The sequence below is a fragment of the Parambassis ranga genome, unplaced genomic scaffold, assembly GCF_900634625.1.
Source record: "Parambassis ranga unplaced genomic scaffold, fParRan2.1 scaffold_21_arrow_ctg1, whole genome shotgun sequence".
Lineage (NCBI taxonomy): Eukaryota > Metazoa > Chordata > Actinopteri > Ambassidae > Parambassis > Parambassis ranga.
The window spans coordinates 2,441,078-2,463,139 of NW_021144767.1; the positions used below are offsets into that span (position 1 = coordinate 2,441,078).

Sequence of the window (22,062 nt, forward strand, 5' to 3'; positions counted from 1 at the left end):
GTCGTAATTTCATTTTGCATGCTGCCTCTAACAATTGTCTTTTCATGCTACATGGTATCTGTTAGTGCCCAAATCATGTAAGTATCAAACTCAATTCATCTCCTTCTCTTTTGGGGGGGTCTTCGGATCAGCGGCCTCTCCGCTCGAGCTTTCCCCCCTTTCGGACGTGGTCCTCACGACGGGGTCTAGGACGCCAATGCACATTCACAATTATTGTATTAATAAATTCTTTCTCATTCAGTTCGCTGAGTCTCTCATGATTGAAATGTAGCTCTCAGCGTTAGTTCAGTCATGAAGACTCTATTCCACATCATTCACCTCTTATCTCTATCCCCTTCCCTCTTCACCATCCTAGCACTCTCCTTCACTGCACTGCACTCTGTCTAGTGACCTCCCACATAGTCAGGTGTTTAATAGATGGCACCTCCCTCACCAATCAGCTGTCGATCTGTCCCTCTCCTGCCCAATCATAACGTAGCAAGAGATTTAAAAGTCTCTGTCTCTTCTCCAGCTGTCTCCCGATCGAATCCGGCAACCCTCCTCCACCCCAAGCACCTCCCCATCCTCGCAGTTCAAGGTCTCCCCTCTCCTGCTCTCCTGCTTCTACACCACCACCAGGTCTAGACCCGGGGGGTCTTCGGATCAGCGGCCTCTCCGCTCGAGCTTTCCCCCCTTTCGGACGTGGTCCTCACGACGGGGTCTAGGACGCCAATGCACATTCACAATTATTGTATTAATAAATTCTTTCTCATTCAGTTCGCTGAGTCTCTCATGATTGAACTGTGGTGGGTCTCAGAAGACAAAGGAGATGGTTGTGGACTACAGGAGAGCACACAGTCAGCACACCCCTCTGACCATCGACGGTGCTGCTGTGGAGCAGGTGAGCAGCACCAAGTTCCTGGGTGTGCACATCACTGAGGACCTCTCCTGGACTAACAACACTGCATCACTGACCAAGAAGGAACAGCAGCGCCTCCACTTCCTCCGCAAGCTCAAAAGAGCCAGAGCCCCTCCCTCCATCCTGTGCACCTTCTACAGAGGGGCTGTTGAGAGCATCCTGTCCAGCTGCATCACTGTGTGGTACGGAGCCTGCACCACCACCTGCAGGAAGACGCTTCATCGCATAGTGAGAGCAGCTGAGAGGATCATCGGCGTCCCTCTCCCCTCCCTCCAAGACGTCTACGACAGCCGTCTCACCCGAAAGGCCCTCTGCATCACAGGAGACCCCACCCACCCTTCACACCGCTTCTTTAGTCTGCTGCCATCATTTTTCTCCCTCTTAAACTTTGTAGATATGCTTGTACATCATGTAACTGCGATTGAGTTGCCATTTTAAAACATAAAGCAAAAAAGTTTTTCAGTGTATAAATGAGTTATAAGAATGGTAACAAAAACATGAGGGAGGAAAAAAAAGAGAAACATACATGGTGTTTGATTGGTCATTTAATCCTCATGGTCTCCTGCCCCCCTTGTTGTGTAACTATATGGTAATTAGATGGTGTTTGATAAGTATCAGGGCTCTGCACAGTGATGCATGTGACAGCCAGCATTCATGCATGAACAGCCTTTGACACAGAGGTAAGGATGATAACTGACACTGTTGCACTATGTACAGTATGTATTTCTGTATTAACAATAATATGAACTGTATTGAATTGAAGGTGACTGAAGAAAACTGAAGTTATTATCAACTGGACTGATGTCATGACTGACACAAGTCACTGCTCTGAGATTGTTAACTTCAATAACATACCAGCAAACAGCCATTCCACTATATGTGGATTGTTAAATGTGATCATAGGTTTGTTAGCTGTTATCACTGTGTGTGGAAACCTGCTTGTTATAATCTCCATCATTTACTTCAAACAGCTGCACACTCCTACTAACTCTCTCATCCTGTCTCTGGCTGTGGCTGACCTGCTGGTTGGGATTGTTGTCTTTCCTCTCAGCATGGCGTTGTCGCTCAGATCTTGTCTGGATTTGAATGTTTTATCCTGCAAAGTGAGAGGCAGCTTTGATATTTCACTGAGCACATGTTCTATACTGAACCTGGTTTGTATTTCTGTCGACAGATACTGTGCGGTGTGTCAGCCTCTGACGTACAGAGCTAAAATCAATCACCGTGTTGTTGTGGTCATGGTCCTGATGTGCTGGGGGGTTTCTGTTCTGACTGGGGTTGTTATTGTATTTGCTGGATTAAACAATGAAAACTGTGGAGACAGGTGTATGACAGACGTCCTTGTGGCAAACACTGTAGGTGCCATATTAACCTTTTACCTCCCAGTGATCATAATGCTGTGTATCTACCTGAAGATTTTCCTCGTTGCACAGAGACAGGTGCGCATGATCCACAACATGACAAAGTGTGGAGCAGCTGTCAGTAAGATGGAGAGGAAGGCTACCAAAACTCTGGCTATAGTTCTGGGAGTCTTTCTTTTCTGCTGGTCTCCTTTCTTTCTTTGCATCAGCTTCATACCTCTTACTGGTAAATTAGCACCCATCTCTGTGAATGAGGCTCGCATTATCAAACTCAATGTTCAACCCATTTATTTATGCTTTCTTCTACAGCTGGTTCAGATCAGCCTTCAAAATGATCATATCTGGGAGAATATTTCAAGGTGATGTTACTAACTGTAAACTGCACTGACTCCTCTTTAAAAGGAGATGGAGGAAATGCTCTGATCTTTTCCTTAAGAAAAAATAATCTTTACAATTTTTTAACTGATTATTAATCAATATAAAAGCTGGATTTTACTTGCTGATTTCATGGTGAAATATTGTTGAGGATTTTTTTAAGATGGAAAGTAATGAGCCCAAACTGATGCAACGAAGCGCCAAGTATTAAAGTGTGTGACTTAAAAGGTAAAACTTCTAAAAGTGGTATTTTTTTCAATTTGTATTGTGTTTGACAAACTCAAAATACACCCCCCTCCTCATTTCTCATAGCAAAAAAACAGGTAGAGAGAGGGGTTGATAGAGAAGGAGCAGTGTGATGAGAAAGTAGTCATGCATGGTACATTATATGATATACACTACCGCTCAGAAGTTTGGGGTCAAATGTCGAAGATAACATTAAAGTCATCAGACATACAGTCTAGACATTGATAATGTGGTAAATGACTATTCTAGTTAGAAAAGGCTGATTTTTAATGGAAAATATACAAAAGTATACAGAGGCCCTTTTCCAGCAGCCATCACTCCTGTGTTCTAATGCTACATTGTGTTAGCTAATCGTGTTAAAAAGGCTGATTAGAAAACTCCTGTGTTAGCACAGCTGAACTGTTATTCTGATCAGAGAAGCTGTAGAACTGGTCCGGTGACCCCAAACTTTTGAATGGTAGAGTATATTGTCCATCCAAGTAGACCAGAAGGGGCAGAGACTGACGCAACCTGGGCCCTCTTAATCCTACTCCAGCTCGTCAGCTCAGGATGAGCGCAGAATCAGCTCCACCCAGCAATCTCCTGCACACACAAGCGAAGAGACAACAACACTCCCTGAGAGGCCAACACAGGGCTGTAACTCTCCCCCTGTTAGCAAGGACTCTCGACCCTGGACTTTTAGCTCTCTCAGGAGGTTACATCACAAACACACAACTAAACATAACCTTGACCCCGAACGGCTCACCATTTCACAGGTTGACCCTGTGGTACCTCCATAGCCACTGCATCCTCTCACCTCAGCAACCTTGGCGCCTAGGAGCAATTTAAGAGAAAGGAAGAGACAGAGACTATAATGGACAACACAAGAGCCAACAAAGTTACATTGGTGCTCGGGACAAAGCATCTGCCATTATGTTATCTTTTCCCCTAATGTGACGAATATAAGTTATATGGCTACAGAAATAAGTTCTGTAACGAATTCAAGAAGGTTAATGGGTTGTGGTCTGTAAATACAGCTATGGGCATCCCAGAATCTAAAACAGAATATGCTGTAGAGGCAGAATTAATGCTAGAGCCTCTTTCTCTACAAAGTAGTTTACCTGGTAAGCGTTGAACTTCTTAGAAAAGAACCTAACTGGGTGGAACGGCACCTGCACCAATGTGGCTGGCATCCACATGCAGTTTACAAGGTTGATCCATCCTGGGAGCTAGAAGGACTGGAGCCGATCACAGCAGACTTTAAACACAACAAAAGTCCTGCTGACAGAAGAAGGATAACTTTTAATCAAATTTGCCAATTCCACACTCTTCTCAGCAGACAAATGGCCCAATAAACCCTCCAAGATTTTAAGTGATTCTGAGTTCTTCAAACCACCACGCAACACAGGATCATCGGGTGCAACCACGTCCTCCTCCCCCCCAACAAAAGTTGACTGCCCCACATTACCAGCAGTCAAAGCTGGACTTGCATCAGGTGAAGAGGAATCTGGCTCACCCTGGGACGAAACACGAGCATAATATGGCTTTAGCAGATTTACATGGTACAGTTGATGTCTCTTCCTGTGGTCAGCAGTGTCAATCTGATAATTTTGTTCAGACAGCTGATGTTTCACAGTATATGGACCAGCAAACTTTGCTTGAAATGGTGACCCAACACCTGGTAACAAAGCAAGTGCTTGATCCCTCTCACTAAACTGGCGCTTGTCAGCATGACGATCATACAAATGTTTCATCCTCTCCTGAGATGTCTTCAGTTTTTTCATGGCCAACTGACCTGCCACGTAAAGCCTATGCCAGAAACCATCAACATAGTCTATTAAATTTGTTGGGGGGGGGGGTCATCTGGCAACCAACCATCACGAAGTACAGCCAACCTTATGACCAAAAACTAGGTCATTGGGGCTGAATCCTGTACTTTCCTGACACACTTCTCTTGCAGCCAACAGCAACCATAGCAGACCTTCCTCCCAATCTCTGTTCAATGCGGTGCAATATGAACACAATAAAGATTTGAAGATTTGATGAAACCACTCCAGGGCCCCCTGACTCTGATTTGGCTTACGTGTAACTTGACAAGTATGACATGTCTTTATGTAAGCTGCAACATCTCGTTTTAGACGAGGCCAAAAGAAGTAATGCAATATGTGGTTATAAGTTTTGCTCACTCCTAAATGACCTAACTGATCATAAGAACACTTCAAAACTTCATTGCGAAACTTGATAGGAACCACAATTTGGACCACTGGTACCCCCACACAATCAAAACCCTGGGGCAACCACTTACGGATCAATACTCCATCCTGCACAGACAACACTTGTTCGTCAGTCACCAGTTGTTTCTTCAAAGATGGCGGCTTAGCTGGCGGAGAACCATCAGCCCAGACACGATGTCCAGCCAAATCATTGCCCAAAATCACATCAATGCCATCAATTGGCAAAGCTGAAAGGACACCAAGATGGACATCACCTTCCACAAGACCACAATAGAGACTGGCCCTATGCAAGGGAACGCACAATGTGGACAAACCTATCCCTTGAACCAACACACAACCACTAGTATCAGTAGCCTGAGAAAAAGGCAACAGAGAATCTAAAATGAATGAATCCTTTGCTGCAGTATCCTGAAGAATTTTTCTCATCACTACCAGGGAGTCAGACAAAGCCTTCAGACACAAAAGCCCTGCACCCAGAATATTTATCAGTCTCATGTGTGATAGGCACTGGCACCCCAATCATAGGCATTTTCACCACTGAAGCAGTGCAAACAACAGGTTTAACATGTTTACCTCCTGAGCGACCACCCCTGCTTTTCAGTATTGGACACTCAGCTTTCCAATGTCCCTTCTCATGACAATAATTACAGTCAAATTCCACAATGTACCGGAAGTCCGCCATTTTGAAAAACCTCTGCCATTTTGTGTTTCTCACCTGCCATACTTTTACGAACTCTTCTTCGAGGGATTTCCCATAATGCTGAAAATTTGTGAGCTCACTTTTAAGCCCATAAGGACCAAAACTTTGCGGAGCTTTATTACACGCTCTGCCCGTGGCCTGCCACGAAGTTGACCCTTCGCCAACACACAGGAAATAGATGTTTTTGTGGCTGTATCTCCCACATACTTCATCCTATGTGGATGAAACTTTACAGTCATGTTGAACATCTGACTCTGCACACATTGAAATGCTGATATGCTACAGTCACTGCGCCACCTACTGGCTGGAGGACCTTTCTTTTGTATATACGCATTTCGTTGTACTTCTCTGTCCAGCTGACCACTGCACATGCCAGTAACGTGGGAGAAAGGACTGCAAGGACTGCATAGTTTTAGTGCATAGTTTTAGTGAAACATGCCTAACTATATATATAGATAAAGGTCATATTCTTTATTATAATGACTGTTCTTATTAGTTAACATTTTAAAAGAAGGCCACTCAATGTCTGTTCATGAGTACAGAAAAAAATGCACTACATGCCTCTGTTCTTCACCACACTGCCTATACAAACAGTATTAACCAATCTAAATGATCAAATAATGATGATCTGCATACTTCCAAACATTGGATGCACGTACCATACTCGTCATCACTAGTAACAATTCTGATTGGACAACATCTACAACAATGAAACAGAGATGAGAGAGTATTAACCTTTTGCCCCAGCAATAATTACTCTTTATACCAGAACACACAATGATGCACTGTTGATACTGAAGGTTTGACTTGATTGAGGTCTAAAACATGGAAACTGAAGGCGGTAACACAACTTACATTGTGACTGACATACATCCCTGCTATGTGATAGATAACTTTGATTACATTCTGACAAACAGTCCTTCCATTCTATGTATGTTGTTATATGCTTTTCTTGCATTGTTAGCTGTTATCACTGTGTGTGGAAATCTGCTTGTTATAATCTCCATTATTTACTTCAAACAGCTGCACACTCCTACTAACTCTCTCATCCTGTCTCTGGCTGTGGCTGACCTGCTGGTTGGGATCGTTGTCTTTCCTTTCAGCATGGCGTTCTCTCTCAGTTTGTGTCTTTATTACGAGGGTTTATTCTGCAAAATAAGAGGCAGCTTTGATATTTCACTGAGCACGTGTTCTATACTGAACCTGTGTTGTATTTCTGTTGACAGATACTATGCGGTGTGTCAGCCTCTGACTTACAGATCTAAAATCAATCACCCAGTGGTTGTGGTCATGATCCTGATGTGCTGGGGGGTTTCTGTTCTGACTGGGATTGGGATTATAATTGCTGGATTAAACAATGAAAACTGTGAGGACAGGTGTTTAATAGACGTCCTTATGGCAAACACTGTTGGACCCATATTATCCTTTTACCTCCCAGTGATCATAATGCTGTGTATCTACCTGAAGATTTTCCTCGTTGCAGAGACAGGCGCGCAGCATCCACAACATGACGAAGTGTGGAGCAGCTGTCAGTAAGATGGAGAGGAAGGCCACCAAAACTCTGGCTATAGTTCTGGGAGTCTTTCTTTTATGCTGGTCTCCTTTCTTTCTTTTCATCACTTTTCTGCCTCTCGCTGGTGATTCAGTAGTTCCAATCCCCATGATAGAAACAACAAACTGGCTGGCTCTGTCTAATTCTATGCTGAATCCATTTATTTATGCTTTCTTCTACAGCTGGTTCAGATCAGCGTTCAGAATGATCATTTCTGGGAGAATATTTCAAGGTGATTTTACTAACTGTAAACTGCACTGACTGAAGTGTGGAATAAAAGCATTGTTCTTAATTCTCTCCTGTCTAAATATTAGGCAAAAAAAACAGTTCTTTCCAACATTACAACCACCTCATACTTCTTAGCACATGATCTACTGTCATTTTAATCTGGCCGGTTGTCTAAGTACACATGTCTAATTATGAAGATATCTAAAAGGTGTTGTAACATTAACAGAGGCTTATTAGTCTCAAATCCTGTTGAGTAACGTAACTTGATTCAATACAATTATAAATTGAAACTGTATATTGCCAAGAGTTGATAGTTCTTTTGTTTGTATGGAACAAACTATTATCTGCACTACTATAAGAAGGTGGCAGGACAAAAGAGCTATGTTTGCTATGTTTGTATGACTGAACCAGGCATTTAAGGTTAAGGTCAAGGTTACATGTGTACAATTTCAGAGGAGTACTTCACGTGTAAAAATGGCTGTAGCGAACAGCATCTGAATCCCAGCTCTGTATAACACATTCATTTCAGTAGTAAATGTAATGATCTGTATTGGATTGGGCTGCTAAGACTACAAGTGTGAAACAGAGGCCACTGACTTGTGAATCAGAGTAATGCAATAATTTTATTGTATTTTTTACTCTACTGGGGGATGATAAGAAAGAGAGGTGTTAAAAGGAAAGCCTTCACTTGCCTTTCAACTTGATAAAACGTAACTATAAAGGAATACGTCCCTCTTTGTGCCAGACAGGTGCGCAGCTTCCACAACACGACTAAGTGTGGAGCAGCTGTCAGTAAGGTGGAGAGGAAGGCCACCAAAACTCTGGCTATAGTTCTGGGAGTGGTTGTCAGTGCCTGCTGCAGTGTATGAAACTCTGAACTACAAAATGTAATTGTATATTATTCATACAATGACAAAGTATCTGTTATGTCTGTGGACGCTCTCATTCATCCAGGTAATGTTATGTTCTCAACGACAAAAACCACAAGAGCAGCGAAACTGAGGAAGTCACTCAAGGGAAGGGACCTCTTCCAAAAAAGTTCTCAGGTTGGGCTTGAAGCAGATAAGACTGGAGGTACCTCCCTGGAAGGTAGCGAAGCTCATCCAGGAAGGCACATCAATGAGAGCTGTGGCAAGAAGGTTTGCTGTGTCTGTCAGCACAGTGTCCACAGCATGGAGGAGACACCAGGAGACAGGCCAGTACACCAGGAGACGTGGAGGGGGCCATAGGAGGGCAACAACCCAGCAGCAGGACCGCTACCTCCTCCTTTGTGCAAGGAGGAGCAGGAGGAGCGCTGCCAGAGCCCTGCAACATGACCTCCAGCAGGCCACTGATATGCATGTTTCTGCTCTGACTGTCAGAAACAGACTCCATGAGGGTGGTATGAGGGCCTGACGTCCACAAGTGGGACTTGTGCTTACCATGCAGGGCGAACACCAAGATTGGCAGATTCACCATTGGCACCCTGTGCACTTCATGGATGAGAGCAGGTTCGCACAGGACGCCTCCCTGTGTTATGTGTAGGGAGTGCAAGGAGAAGGAGGCAAACACAGACCTCCAGTGAAAAAGCAAGTCTTTATTTACAAAAATCAAAGGTCTAGATAACAGAAAACTTCATCTGGGGAGAATAATGAAGAGCTGGGCACGCTGAGTACCGCTGTGGCTGGCTGGGAGCAAGCACCTGGCCAGACAGGTCAGCGAAGTTAGATTGAAGATCTGGTGAACGCTCCTTATAGCGCCACCTGCAGAAGGACTCATACGTAGAAACAGATGTAAAGAGCTCAGCACTCTCAACATCAACAACGTGCCACAAAACACCCCAGATTTTTAGTTTGTATTTCTTATAAAATGCCAAAATGCAGCTGATGCTGCAGGTATTCATATTGTGACTAAACCCTAATATTAATCTCCTTATCTCCTGGTGGTTGCTAAGTGAAACAACAGTTAACTTAAGTCTGGGTTTATGGTTTCAAAATTATTTTAAGAAGATATTTAAATGCAAAAAAAAAAAAAACATTGGAAAAAGTCTTCCCTCTCTGCTTCTGGGCCTCAGAATATGAGTGATTTTTTACACTTACGTGCGCAAGCACACACACATCTACTGCATAAACTGTTGTCATGGCATCCTAAAGTTTCTCCTAAGAGTCACTTAAGAGTCTTGCATCTGATTGGACAGTGAGACTCGCAGGCTTTTAGGATGTAGGAAAAAAATGATAAATGTTTACGTACATGTCCTGTTGAGTGCCACAGCAGGGAGGGACACATACGGATGTGGACCTTCTGACACGGTAATGTATGAAAACTGCGTTACTGTTTTTCTTATTCTGAACGTGTGACTTACAGGATCACACAGGCATGGAAATCACTGTCAACAGGACCGATGTTCTCACTCAGATTCATCCCTGCTTTGAAATAGACATGTCTAAGGCACTGATAAGAAACCTGTCTGAAATGTGCACACTCTTTCATATTTTTCTCGGTTCGTTGTCTGTCGTAACTGTGTGTGGAAACCTCCTCGTGATAACCTCTGTTATTTACTTCAAACAGCTGCACACTCCCAGTAACTTCCTCGTCCTGTCTCTGGCTGTGGCGGACATGTTTGTTGGGGTTTTAGTTTTTCCTCTCACCATGGAATTCTCTTTCAGCTCCTGCCTTTTCTACGATGATATATTCTGTAAGGTGCGAGGGACATTCGATGTCTCGCTGTGCTCGTCGTCCATTCTAAACCTCTGTTGTATTTCCATTGACAGATACTACGCAGTGTGTCAGCCTCTGACATACAGAGCTAAAATCAACGATTATGTTGTCGTGGTCATGATCCTGATGAGCTGGGGTGTGTCTGTGATAATAGGAATTAGTTTTGTGATTGTTGGAATCCACCAAGAACATTGTGCTGAGAATTGCTTCCTTGACGGTATATTAGCACACATCATGGGGCTTATTTTCTCTTTTTACCTCCCGGTGATCATAATGCTGTGCATCTACCTGAAGATTTTCCTCGTTGCACAGAGACAGGCGCGCAGCATCCACAACATGACGAAGTGTGGAGCAGCTGTCAGTAAGATGGAGAGGAAGGCCACCAAAACTCTGGCTATAGTGATGGGAGTGTTTCTCATGTGTTGGCTGCCTTTTTTTCTTTGCACCACTGTGCTCTCATTCACTCGTGTGTATGTGCCGCTTTTAGTGATTGAACTGCTAAACTGGCTCGCACTGTCCAATTCACTGCTCAATCCATTTATTTATGCATTCTTCTACACATGGTTCAGATCGGCCTTTCGAATGATCATCACTGGGAAAATAATCAGAGGTGGATTCTCTAACACAAACCTGAACTAACATGAATGTATCTGTACATGTGTGTACACATCGTAAAGGTTCTTATAAGATAAGATAAGGTAAGATAAGACAAGATAAGATGAAATAAGATAAGATAAGATAAGATAAGATAAGATAAGATAAGATAAGATAAGATAAGATAAGGTAAGGTAAGGTAAGGTAAGATAAGATAAGATAAGATAAGATAAGATAAGATAAGATAAGATAAGATAAGATAAGATGAAATAAGATAAGACAAGATAAGATAAGATGAAATAAGATAAGATAACATAAGATATGATAAGATAAGATACGATAAAATGGAATAAGATAAGATACGTTGAAATAAGATAAGATAAGATAAGATCAGATAAGGTAAGATAAGACAAGATAAGATGAAATAAGATAAGACAAGACAAGACAAGATAAGATAAGATAAGATAAGATAAGATAAGATAAGATAAGATAAGAACTTCATTAATCCTGGAGGAACACCTTTAATTGTAACAAAGTTGTCATACTGAGGTAACTTTAAAATGTTTCTGACAACATAAAGTCGTTTTTTACATATACAGCAATATCCTTAAACTCATGACATGTTGTTACTAAATCACACAAACATATTTTAAATGTATTATGTAGATGTGTACATAAATATTCTTCTGTGCACTTGTTGCTAAATGATGTCTTTGTTTCTACAATATATAGTGCACAGCATCATTGCAGTTTAATAAAGACATGTTTACCATGAGACACACACAAAGGCTGTGTCCCTATGGGAGAATGCAACAGTGTAAAGCCTTCATATGACTGCAACTCATCATATGATGTATTCTTGATTTCTATTCTAAACAGTGTAAGGACTCTTTGTGAAGCAGCAGTGCACATCAGAGTTATGTGAGCACAAGCCAAGAGAACCCAATTCAATTCAATTCAATTTAATTGTATTTATATAGTGATTTTTACAGTCAGAATCATCTCTAGGTGCTTCACAGAGACCCAGAGCCTGAACCCCCTTAACAGGATCAAGAAAAAACTCCCTTTAACAGGAAGAAACCTTGAACAGGACCTGGCTCATAAGGAGAACCTTTCTGCTGACATGTTGTTCAAGTTAATTATACTAGCACTGCACAGAAAACCACATAGGCACGCATTGGGAATAGTATAGTATCCAGCACTAGTAGCACTGGATTTATCAGAGGGCCGGAGGCCGTATGTTGATCTAAAGGGAGAGAGACATGCAGAAAGATACAAAGAGAGAGGCATAAACTACAAGGAAGACTGGACACACAGTGATAACATAATATATATTATAATGATGAAATATTAGATCATATATCGGCTTGATGAGGGGAGAGGAAGAAGAGCAGAGGAGGTGGATCGGTGGATCATGTTTGTGTCCCCCCCGGCAGCAAAGGCCTAAAGCAGCTTAGCTGTGATAAAGTTTACAATTCAATTTTATCTATAGAGCGCATTTTACAATCAGAATGGCCTCAAAGCACTTCAGAAAAAACAGTGATATATCAATAAGCATTGAAATATTCAGGGGCTGGACTGCAGGTCAGCATGCAGGTCTGCTAGGCACTTCCCCCAAACCAACACCTTAAACCTTAAATTATATTTTGAAAGGGATCAAAACAAGAATTTGTACTTCCTTCATGGATACAGAGGGTGAATCAACTCGAACCCAGGCCTCATGGGTGGCAGGCAGAACTCTACCACTGAACCACCAATGCTGTGCAATGCTGACATCTAGTGGTGGAATCGCAGGCTGCAGCCTCCTTATTCCAAAATCAATCCCTCCTCCACATAAAGTCAGAAGTTCTAAATGTGAGTCATTAAATGAGAGGTTCCAGCAGAAACGTCCAAACATCTGAAGAGAAGCTGAGAAGCCTGAGATACAGGGGCTGCAAGCTGAGCTTCAACTGTTCCTGTTTAGACAATAAGAACAGATCATCACTGTCTTTTAAAATGTTCTGATCAAATCACATTAGTTTGTATATTTATATTACACACAGAGCATATATATATATTACAGGAACTGGTTGCTACATTAAGAAACTGACGGACCTTTGAAGGACCTTCTTTTATAAGAAGAGCTACCTCAGAAAGAATAACATTGTTCAGTGCAGGCCATGAATGTGCTGTGTATGATATGACACAAATATAGGTATGTGCACTTTCAATGAACGTGTCCATCAATACTAAGTGTGGCAGTATGGAGACCTTCTTGCCCATTTTCTCGTAATCTCTTTTTTTAGCTGCTGTTAGTAATAGTTTAACCAGATATCGGTCCTCCGTTTGTGCGTTTGCTTCACATAGGTTACCCAAATACAGAATAATATATCATAAACCGACTTATGACATCACATTCTGCATAGGTAATGTTATTTGAAAGTATCTTTGACTGGTCGAAGTTGGATTTTCTTTGATTTGTTTTTTCTGTTTTGTTTCAGTTTCTCATCAGTTCTATCACCCAGTGGGTGCCGTTGCAGTCAGTGGGTTGTCCAGACAGTATTACAGTACAATACAAATGGCACCGAATAATGACCCGTTGATAATAGTACGGACAACAGTGGTGGAAAAAAACAGCTGGAAGAGAGGAAGTGGAGACCAGGACCTTGTTGTGTCAAATGTGGGTCCAGGGATTCTAGCAGGCATGAATGGGAGGCTCTGGCTTTCGGTCCTTCTGTTGTTAGGCTCTGTCTTGCACCACGCTTGCTTGCTGGTTTGGGCATGGCTTTTCCTTTACGTTTGGGCTGCCTCTCTGCCTCACTGTGACAAAAAAAATAAATGAGTGGCCTTGCTTTGAAAGACACACATATGCAAACATAATGATAGATGCATACACACCTTCTGCCCTTTCAGACAAACAAATTTATGAAATCTATCGATCGAAGTTATTCCATATGCTGAATATTTAACCCTCATGGACTGTTCGCAAACACTACCCTAATGTGTTGTTTGGGGACAAAAACGTCCCCTAACTTTAACGGTTTTAAAAATATATTAGATAAATATTTTTTTGAAATTTTTTTGCATAGACCTTTTAATTAACTTCAGTTCTAATCAACAGTAGTGAAAAAAATCATTTTCCCCCAGGATTTTAACCCTTTAATCACCAATTTTATAAGGGGTGGTGCTGAAAATTGAAAAAAAAAACACACACAAAATGGCTCATTTTTAATAGAAAAGGTGAATGTGGACTGGATTCTTTTTAACCTTTATTACAGTCTTGGTCATGTCAAACATCAGTAAAAAAATTGACTTTATTGCATTATTAGTTTTTGCACAGCACTGGATTTTCTTTTTTTCTCCCATTTTGTCCCATAGACTTCCATTATAAACACACTTTTTTTGACTGCACAGCCATGGCACTAAATAATCATGCATTCTTGATTGTTGGTGGTTTACCCTGTTGGTAGGAGGTAACATTTGTGATTTTTACAGTTAACAACTTAATGACCATATTATCCCTTTACCTGCAGGCCTGTGCTTATGTAGTGTAGTTTCTGGCTTGTATATGGAGTTATAGGGAGTATTTTAGCACATAATTGTGTGTCTACACACTGTGTGTGTATGTTAGAGAGAGAGAGAGAGAAAGAGAGATCTGTGCACTGTGTGTAACACAACTACCAAGACTTTATAGAGTAAACAAAAAGTGTGGCTCTTTGATGCTGAGAGGTGCAGAGTAAATAAAACCCAAGCAGGTGGCCGTGCATGCGTTCTCCTGGTCATTTGATAGTGAGGAGAGGAGCAAGCAAGATGAAGAGAGGATTCACTTGTGCCAAAGCTTTGGAATTGATAATGCAGCCTGGCCCTTCTAGTGAGCTGGAGGACATGTCATCTTCTCTCTCTGACACTACGGATACAGCAGATTCAGATCCTGATTTTGCCGTGGCACCATTATCTTCTTCAACTTATTCCACTGAAGGTGAGGAGGATTCAGAGGCTGATGGATATGGGTGGATTGGAAAAAATGGTGAAGTGTGGTTTCCCACCAATGCGGAGACAACTCCCTTTTTGCAGCATGCCAGAGGTGTGAAGCCAGGGCCAACACAGTATGACATTGTCAGGGTCCAGAATGCGGATTCTGCATTGCACCTGTTTTTTACAGAGGAGATGATTGACCTCATTGTCAGCATGACTAACCTCCATGGACACTGCACAGTGAGGAACTGGATTGCCATAGACACCACAGATCTGCGTGCCTACATGGGGCTCTTGATTTTGGCTGGAGTCTACAGGTCCAGAGGGGAGTCCACACTCAGCCTGTGGGATGAACACAATGGTCGTACAATTTTCAGAGCTACTATGTCCCTCTCAAGGTTTCATCTCATCAGCAGAGGTCTGCGTTTTGATGACAAGCTGCAGAGACCAGCTCGTCGCAGAGAGGACAAGTTGGCCCCCATCAGGTCCCTGTGGGAAATGTGGGTGCATCGCCTTCCCCTCCTGTTCAACCCCGGCAAAGATGTAACAGTCGATGAGCAGCTGGTGCCATTCAAAGGGCGATGCTCTTTTCGACAGTACATGCCAAAAAAAACGTCCAAATATGGACTAAAAATTTGGGTGACTGCCGATGTTGCTACATCTTATGCTTGGAAGTGTGACATTTACCTGGGAAAGATAGGTGATGCTGCAGAGGTAGGCCAGGGCAAGCGTGTCGTCATGGAGATGACAGAAGGACTCCAAGGTGTCACTGTCACATGTGACAACTTTTTTACCTCCTACTCACTTGCCCAGGAGCTTCTGCAGAAGAAAGTAAACTTGGTTGGGACCATGAGGAAAAATAAGCCAGAGCTGCCAGCCAACCTGGTGCAGGTTAAAGGAAGACCTGCATTCTCCTCCGTCTTCGCCTTTAAAAAGAACACCACAGCTGTGAGTTACATCCCTAAATGTGGGAGAAATGTGATCCTCATCAGCACGAGGCACCGCAAGGCAGCAGTGACAGAGGGACCAAAAAAGAAGCCGGAGATCGTCACCGACGACAACCACTGCAAGGGAGGCGTCGACAATCTTGACAAGGTATGTGAGATTACATATTTCTTTTTTCATTCATTCTGATGATTTTTTTTACTAAATTCATATCCCTGTTACAGACAAATTTAGGAATTACAGTTAGTGTTTTGATCATCTTTGCATAATTATTCTCAATGTCATGTGCAGCTTCAGAATGAAGTAACTCCTTGTCAAGATGAAATCTGTACTTATTCTCTTCTTGTTTTTAATCTTTGTAGGTTGTCGGTACCTACAGCTGCAGAAGAAAGACCAATCGGTGGCCACAGGCCTTATTTTTCAATATGGTGGATGTCTCGGCATATAATGCATATGTCATCTTCACAGCTGTGGATCCCTCCTGGAACAAGGCAAAGTTTTTTAGTTTTTTAGGCTTTTCCTAGAAGAGCTGGGAAATTCTCTAGTCTCTGCAGCAATGTTAAGAAGAAAGCACACCCCTCGTGCAGCAGCTGCTTTGGTACGGCTGAGAGGGATCCAGGCTTCTGCAGCTGCCCCTCCAGACGCGGAGCCACCGATACCAGAAGACACCTGCAGCTCAAGAAAGAGAAGAGTGCATGTGGTGCACAGGGCAACGAAAAAAAACCGTCACCACTTGCATCTCTTGTGGTCGTTACATTTGCAAAGAGCACCAGGTGACATGCTGCAAGTCCTGCGGTAGAAAGTAAACACTAAATACTTAGTGTAGGTTCATTTGAGGTTGTTGTAGAATGTTGGTTCATAATAAAGTGTTATGTTCATAAATCTGATGTAATGAAATCTGAGTCGTTTCTTTTAACAGGGAAAAAAAGACAAGTATTTCATCCACAGGCCTGCAGGTAAAGGGTTGTATGGTCATTAAGTTGTTAACTGTAAAAATCACAAATGTTACCTCCTACCAACAGGGTAAACCACCAACAATCAAGAATGCATGATTATTTAGTGCCATGGCTGTGCAGTCAAAAAAAGTGTGTTTATAATGTAAGTCTATGGGACAAAATGGGAGAAAAAAGAAAATCCAGTGCTGTGCAAAAACTAATAATGCAATAAAGTCAATGTTGTTACTGATGTTTGACATGACCAAGACTGTAATAAAGGTTCAAAAGAATCCAGTCCACATTCACCTTTTCTATTAAAAATGAGCCATTTTGTGTGTTTTTTTTTTTTCAATTTTCAGCACCACCCCTTATAAAATTGGTGATTAAAGGGTTAAAATCCTGGGGGAAAATGATTTTTTCACTACTGTTGATCAGAACTGAAGTTAATTAAAAGGTCTATGCAAAAAAATTTCAAAAAAATATTTATCTAATAAAGTTAGGGGACGTTTTTGTCCCCGAACAACACATTAGGGGGTAAGATTTGCCCACAGTGTACCGTTGACCTATGAAAAATTTTAAAATCATATTAACAAAATTTATGTAAAATTAAGCTTATTGAGGAAAAATGATTCAATTTGTCCACATATTGACAAAGTCATGGCCAAAATAAACTCTCAGAGGACAAAAATGTCCCGAACAACACATGAGGGTTAAAACACATATACAACATCTCTAATAGTTCATATATAGGGCTTACATACCTTTCTGAATCAGAAGAGAACTGACGATGGGCTAAGTTTATCAGGCATTCGGAGGCATCTCCAGACCGGTTGGGAAGGTCGAAGACTGCTCTGAAGCGGGCCAGGAAGGTGTCGTGATCCTGGGCTGAGATAGGTCGTACCGCGTCCTTGGCCTCAGCCCATTCAAGATTCAAGATTCAAGATTCAAGAAGTTTATTGTCAAATGCACAGCACTTTACAGTTACACTGAGCAATGAAATTCTTACTTTGCGAGTTCCCTTCATATGACTTTATACACAACTAAATTAAGATAAAAAAATAAACAGTAGACTTAGGCATAAGAATAAATAAAAATACGAATAAACAATAGGAAAAAATAAAATAGAATAAGCAAAATGTGCAGTTCTATGTACAGAATGTGCAGTTCTATGTACAGAGGTAGGACGTTTAGAATGTGCAAATATTTTAAGAGATTGTACATGCAAAAACAAATATGTGCAATTTTTGCATTGTGGAAAGATAAAGAAAAATGTTCAGTCAGTGGTTCAGTAGCCTGATGGCCTGTGGATAGAAACTGTTTTTTAGTCTGGTTGTCCTTGCTTTCACGCTCCTGAAGCGTCTGACTGACGGCAGGAGTGTGAACAGTGAGTGCTGTGGGTGAGTGCGGTCTTTGATGATATTGTGGGCCCTCTTTGTGACCCGGGCATTATAGATATCCTGTAGAGGTGGGAAGGCTGCTCCACAGATGAACTGAGCCATTTTAATGACACGCTGTTACTCTGGGAGGGGACGCAGTCGTAGGTGAAGAGGGTGTACAGCAGTGGACTGAGCACGCAGCCTTGGGGGGTTCCTATGCTCACAGTCTTTGTGGCTGATATTCTGGCACCAACTCTGACAGTCTGGGGTCTGTCTGTGAGGAAGTCCTGGACCCAGCGGCAGAGGGGGGATGTCAGTCCAAGAGTGAGGAGCTTTTCAGCCAGTGTGCTGGGAATGACAGTGTTAAATGCTGAGCTGTAATCTATACACAGCATTCTTTGTGTTCGAGATGTGACAGAGCTGTGTGGATGGCTGCAATAACGGCATCGTCAGTGGAACGGTTCTGGCGGTATGCAAACTGCAGGGGGTCTAAGGTGTCTGGGATGGTGTCTTTGATGTGGGACATGACTATCCTCTCAAAACACTTCATTACAATGGAAGTGAGGGCAATGGGGCGATAGTCATTCAAACAGGTTATTTTGTTTTTCTTGGGGAGGGGCACTATGGTGGTGGTCTTGAAGCATGTGGGCACAGATGACTGAGAGAGGGACAAATTGAAAATGTCTGTGAAAACCTCAGCCAGCTCTGAAGAGCAGGCCCTCAAAGCACGGCCGGGGATGTTGTCAGGGCCAGCTGCTTTTCGGGGGTTTGTCCTCTTCAGAGCCCTGCGCACCTCAGTTGAAGTCCCAGTGAGTGAAGAGCTCTGTGCTGCCTCTGCTGGTAGAATCCCTCTGTGCTGTTTGGTGTAGAGGGTGTCGAAGCAAGCGTAGAACTCATTCAGCTCATCTGGTAGTGTTCTGTGGCTGTCTGTGACCGTACTGCTCCTCTGCTGGAAGTCTGTGATGTGACGTAGGCCCTGCCACATGCTCCGGGAGTCTGAGTTGTTGTAGTATCCCTCCAGCTTCAGTCTGTACTGCCTCTTGGCTTCCCTGATGGATCTACGTAGATCATATCTGGCCTTTTTGTAGGCTTCAGCATCACCAGAGTTGAATGCAGTGAAGCGTGCATGCAGCATGGAGCGTACCTCATAGTTCATCCAGGGTTTCTGATTGGGAAATATTTTGCAGCACTTGGTGGAGACAATGTTATCAACACAGGTGCTGATGTAGCTGGTGACGGCTGAAGCATATTCCTCTAAGTCCACAGAACAGTCCTCCTCTCTCCAAGCAGCAGTTTTAAACACGTCCCAGTTTGTAGCATTAAAGCAGTCCTGAAGCACCATGTCAGTCTCTTCATTCCAAACTTTGATGGTTTTGCTTACTGGGGGGGCTTGTTTGAGGAGCTGTCTGTAGGCTGGGTAGAGGAACACAGAGATATGGTCAGATTGTCCAAAGTGGGGGTGGGGCGCTGCCTTGTATGCGCCCTTCACGTTGCTGTAGACCTGGTCCAGAGTGTTGTTGTTCCTTGTAGGAAAAGTCACATATTGGTGAAATTTTGGGAGCACAGACCTGAGGTGGTTAAAATCCCCGGCAACAACAAACACAGCATCCGGGTGTGCAGTCTCGTATTTGCCAATGATTTCATGCAGTAGTCCTAACGCTGTGGTCTGATCGGCCCGCGGTTGGATGTAAACAGCCAGCAGAAACACAGCACTGAACTCCCTTGGCAAATAAAAAGGTCTGCACTTCACCATCAACACTTCGATGTCCGCACAGCAGTGTTTCTCCACCACCTGAGCGTCTGTGCACCATCTGTTGTTAACGTAGACACACACACCGCCGCCTTTGTTTTTACCTGCGGCTGATGTGCGGTCTCCGCGGTGCACTGTGTGGCTCTGAAGCTGAATGGCTGAGTCCGGTGTACTTGCAGTAGTCCATGTTTCCGTGAAGATAAGAGCACAGCACTCTCTGATCTCACGTTGAGATGTTGTCCTTGTTCGTAGCTCATCCATTTTATTTTCCAGAGAGCGGACGTTAGCTAACAGAAGGCTGGGTAGTGGTGGTCGTGTGCCTCTAGCCTTTAGCCTAGCATGTAGCCCTCCTCTCTTGCCCCGTTTCCGTCTCGCTGTTCGCCGGTCCCTTTGTTTACTCGGGCCTTGTGGTGGTGCGGTCTGCCGGCTGGAGTTGGTGGGATCCGTGCAGAGGAGAAGAGAGCTGTAGTCCAAAAGTTCTGAATTTAGTTTGTGGTAAACTTTTCCGATGTCCAGAAGTGATTCTCTGCTGTACGTGATCCTTGTGAACAGGCACTGAACATTTGCAATCCTTATACACACTAAAATAAACAATAAACAAAGTCGATGTCGGGAGCTCCTCACAAACACGTCTGCCGCGTGGGGCGCCATGACTCAAACATTGAAGAGCCCTGTCCCCAAGCAAGCCCATGATGTAGAGGTTCTTAGCACTGTCGGAGGCGAAGGTGACGGGTTTGAGAACGAAGACATTGGTACACTGAAGCAAAAAGCCGCAACAGCCTGAAGAAGAACCCCGGTAAGGTTCCGGGTCCGACAGTTCTTCTGTTACGTGGCGTACAAGGAAGGAGATCCAGGCGCAGGTAAAAATAATAATTCACTTTAATGATGGAACAAAAATCAACCTCGAAGGCGAATAAGGAAAGAGTCCAAAAATAACAAAGGGCAACCACGAGGGTGAACTACGATGAGCCTTCAAAAACCAAAGGTGACCACGAGGGCGGAAAACAAAACTCCAGGTCCAAGGCGATGAACAACTGGGTGGACTGGCAAATGACCTAAACAAGAAAGAGGTAAGTCAAAGGATTTCTCTAGGACAATGAGAAGAGGCTGGTTGCTTACTACATGGATATAGTGAAGAACTGGCACCGAGGAGAAGGGAAGCAGCAAAAAGAGCATTCTGAATATACACACAAAATACAGCAACAAAAAGGCTCAGATGAGGTGGGGGGGCCTCAAAATAAAGTTTTCTACATGTTATCTCTGCGATCTTCAGGGTATGATGGATCCATGCTTGGCAGTCTTTAACTGTAGTGTCCTGGCATCCATGGCATCAAGGAGTGACGTCTGGCCATGTGGCTGATGGTCAAAAACTTTCCACCTCCATGCAGAAAAAAACTCCTCTATGGGACTGAGAAAAGGTGAATAGGGTGGATGGAAGAGACGGACCAGTCTTGGGTGGACTTCAAACCATGTTGTGATGGCTTGAGAGTGATGGAAAGCCACATTGTCCCAGGTGATGACAAAGATCCTCATGTCCCTCCTGATCCTGCTCTGGAACCAGGTGCTGGTGAAGGTCATTCAAAAAGGCAAGAAGGCCCCGTATTGTAGGTCCAATCTGACATCTATGATGGATCAGTCCAGTATTTCCAAGTGCTGCACACATTGTGATGTTTGCCCCTCTCTGTCCTGGCACTTCAGCTGTGGCCCTTTTACCTGTAACATTCTGTCCTCGCTGACGCCTTTTGGCCAGATTGAACCCTCGTCCAGACATTACTTTGCTTGTCTTTTCATGTGTACGCTCCCAAAAACATCACTCCTCAAGGTCCTCCTGAGCAGCAGTTCATCAGTTCAAACACTTTTTGGTCCATTCCATTGTATCAGGTTAGTGGTAAATGTGACACATCCAATATGGCGGTCACACTGACGTACTGCAGTGACGGGCCAACCGGCTCAATGAGGCGTCTACGTATATATGCCTATGGTTTTAAAGGCGTTGTTTTTGTGGAGTTACTTTTTGTCCATTTGCTGTCAGATGGACAGCAGCAGAACGAGCAGCACCACACATGAAGCTGGAAAGTGTCTGTAAGTCCATCTGAACTGATCCAGCAGGTGAGAGTCCTTCCAGAGAAATCTCTCCATGTCTGATCACACTGTGCTGCATCACTGATTGATGGTACAGTACAGATGTTTCTGCTGCTGACTGGCTGCTTTCTCTTTGCTCTTTGATGACTTTTATAG

The 22,062-nt window shown here is 43.3% G+C and overlaps 2 protein-coding genes and 1 pseudogene across 2 annotated transcripts; all 3 read left to right on the top strand.

The window, feature by feature from the left end:
• The first annotated feature begins 1,584 nt into the window (after positions 1-1,584).
• On the top strand, positions 1,585-2,647 carry LOC114429860 (trace amine-associated receptor 4-like). The gene is made up of 4 exons (XM_028398475.1): positions 1,585-1,609; positions 1,802-2,001; positions 2,314-2,444; positions 2,515-2,647. Exons 1-4 carry the CDS (start codon positions 1,585-1,587, stop codon positions 2,645-2,647), a joined length of 489 nt encoding a protein of 162 aa, XP_028254276.1.
• A 4,079-nt stretch (positions 2,648-6,726) lies between these two features.
• On the top strand, positions 6,727-7,606 carry LOC114429861 (trace amine-associated receptor 1-like; annotated as a pseudogene).
• Positions 7,607-9,928: 2,322 nt separating this feature from the next.
• On the top strand, positions 9,929-10,909 carry LOC114429862 (trace amine-associated receptor 1-like). The gene has a single exon (XM_028398476.1). The coding sequence runs from the start codon at positions 9,929-9,931 to the stop codon at positions 10,907-10,909; it is 981 nt and encodes a 326-aa protein (XP_028254277.1).
• Positions 10,910-22,062: the final 11,153 nt, after the last annotated feature.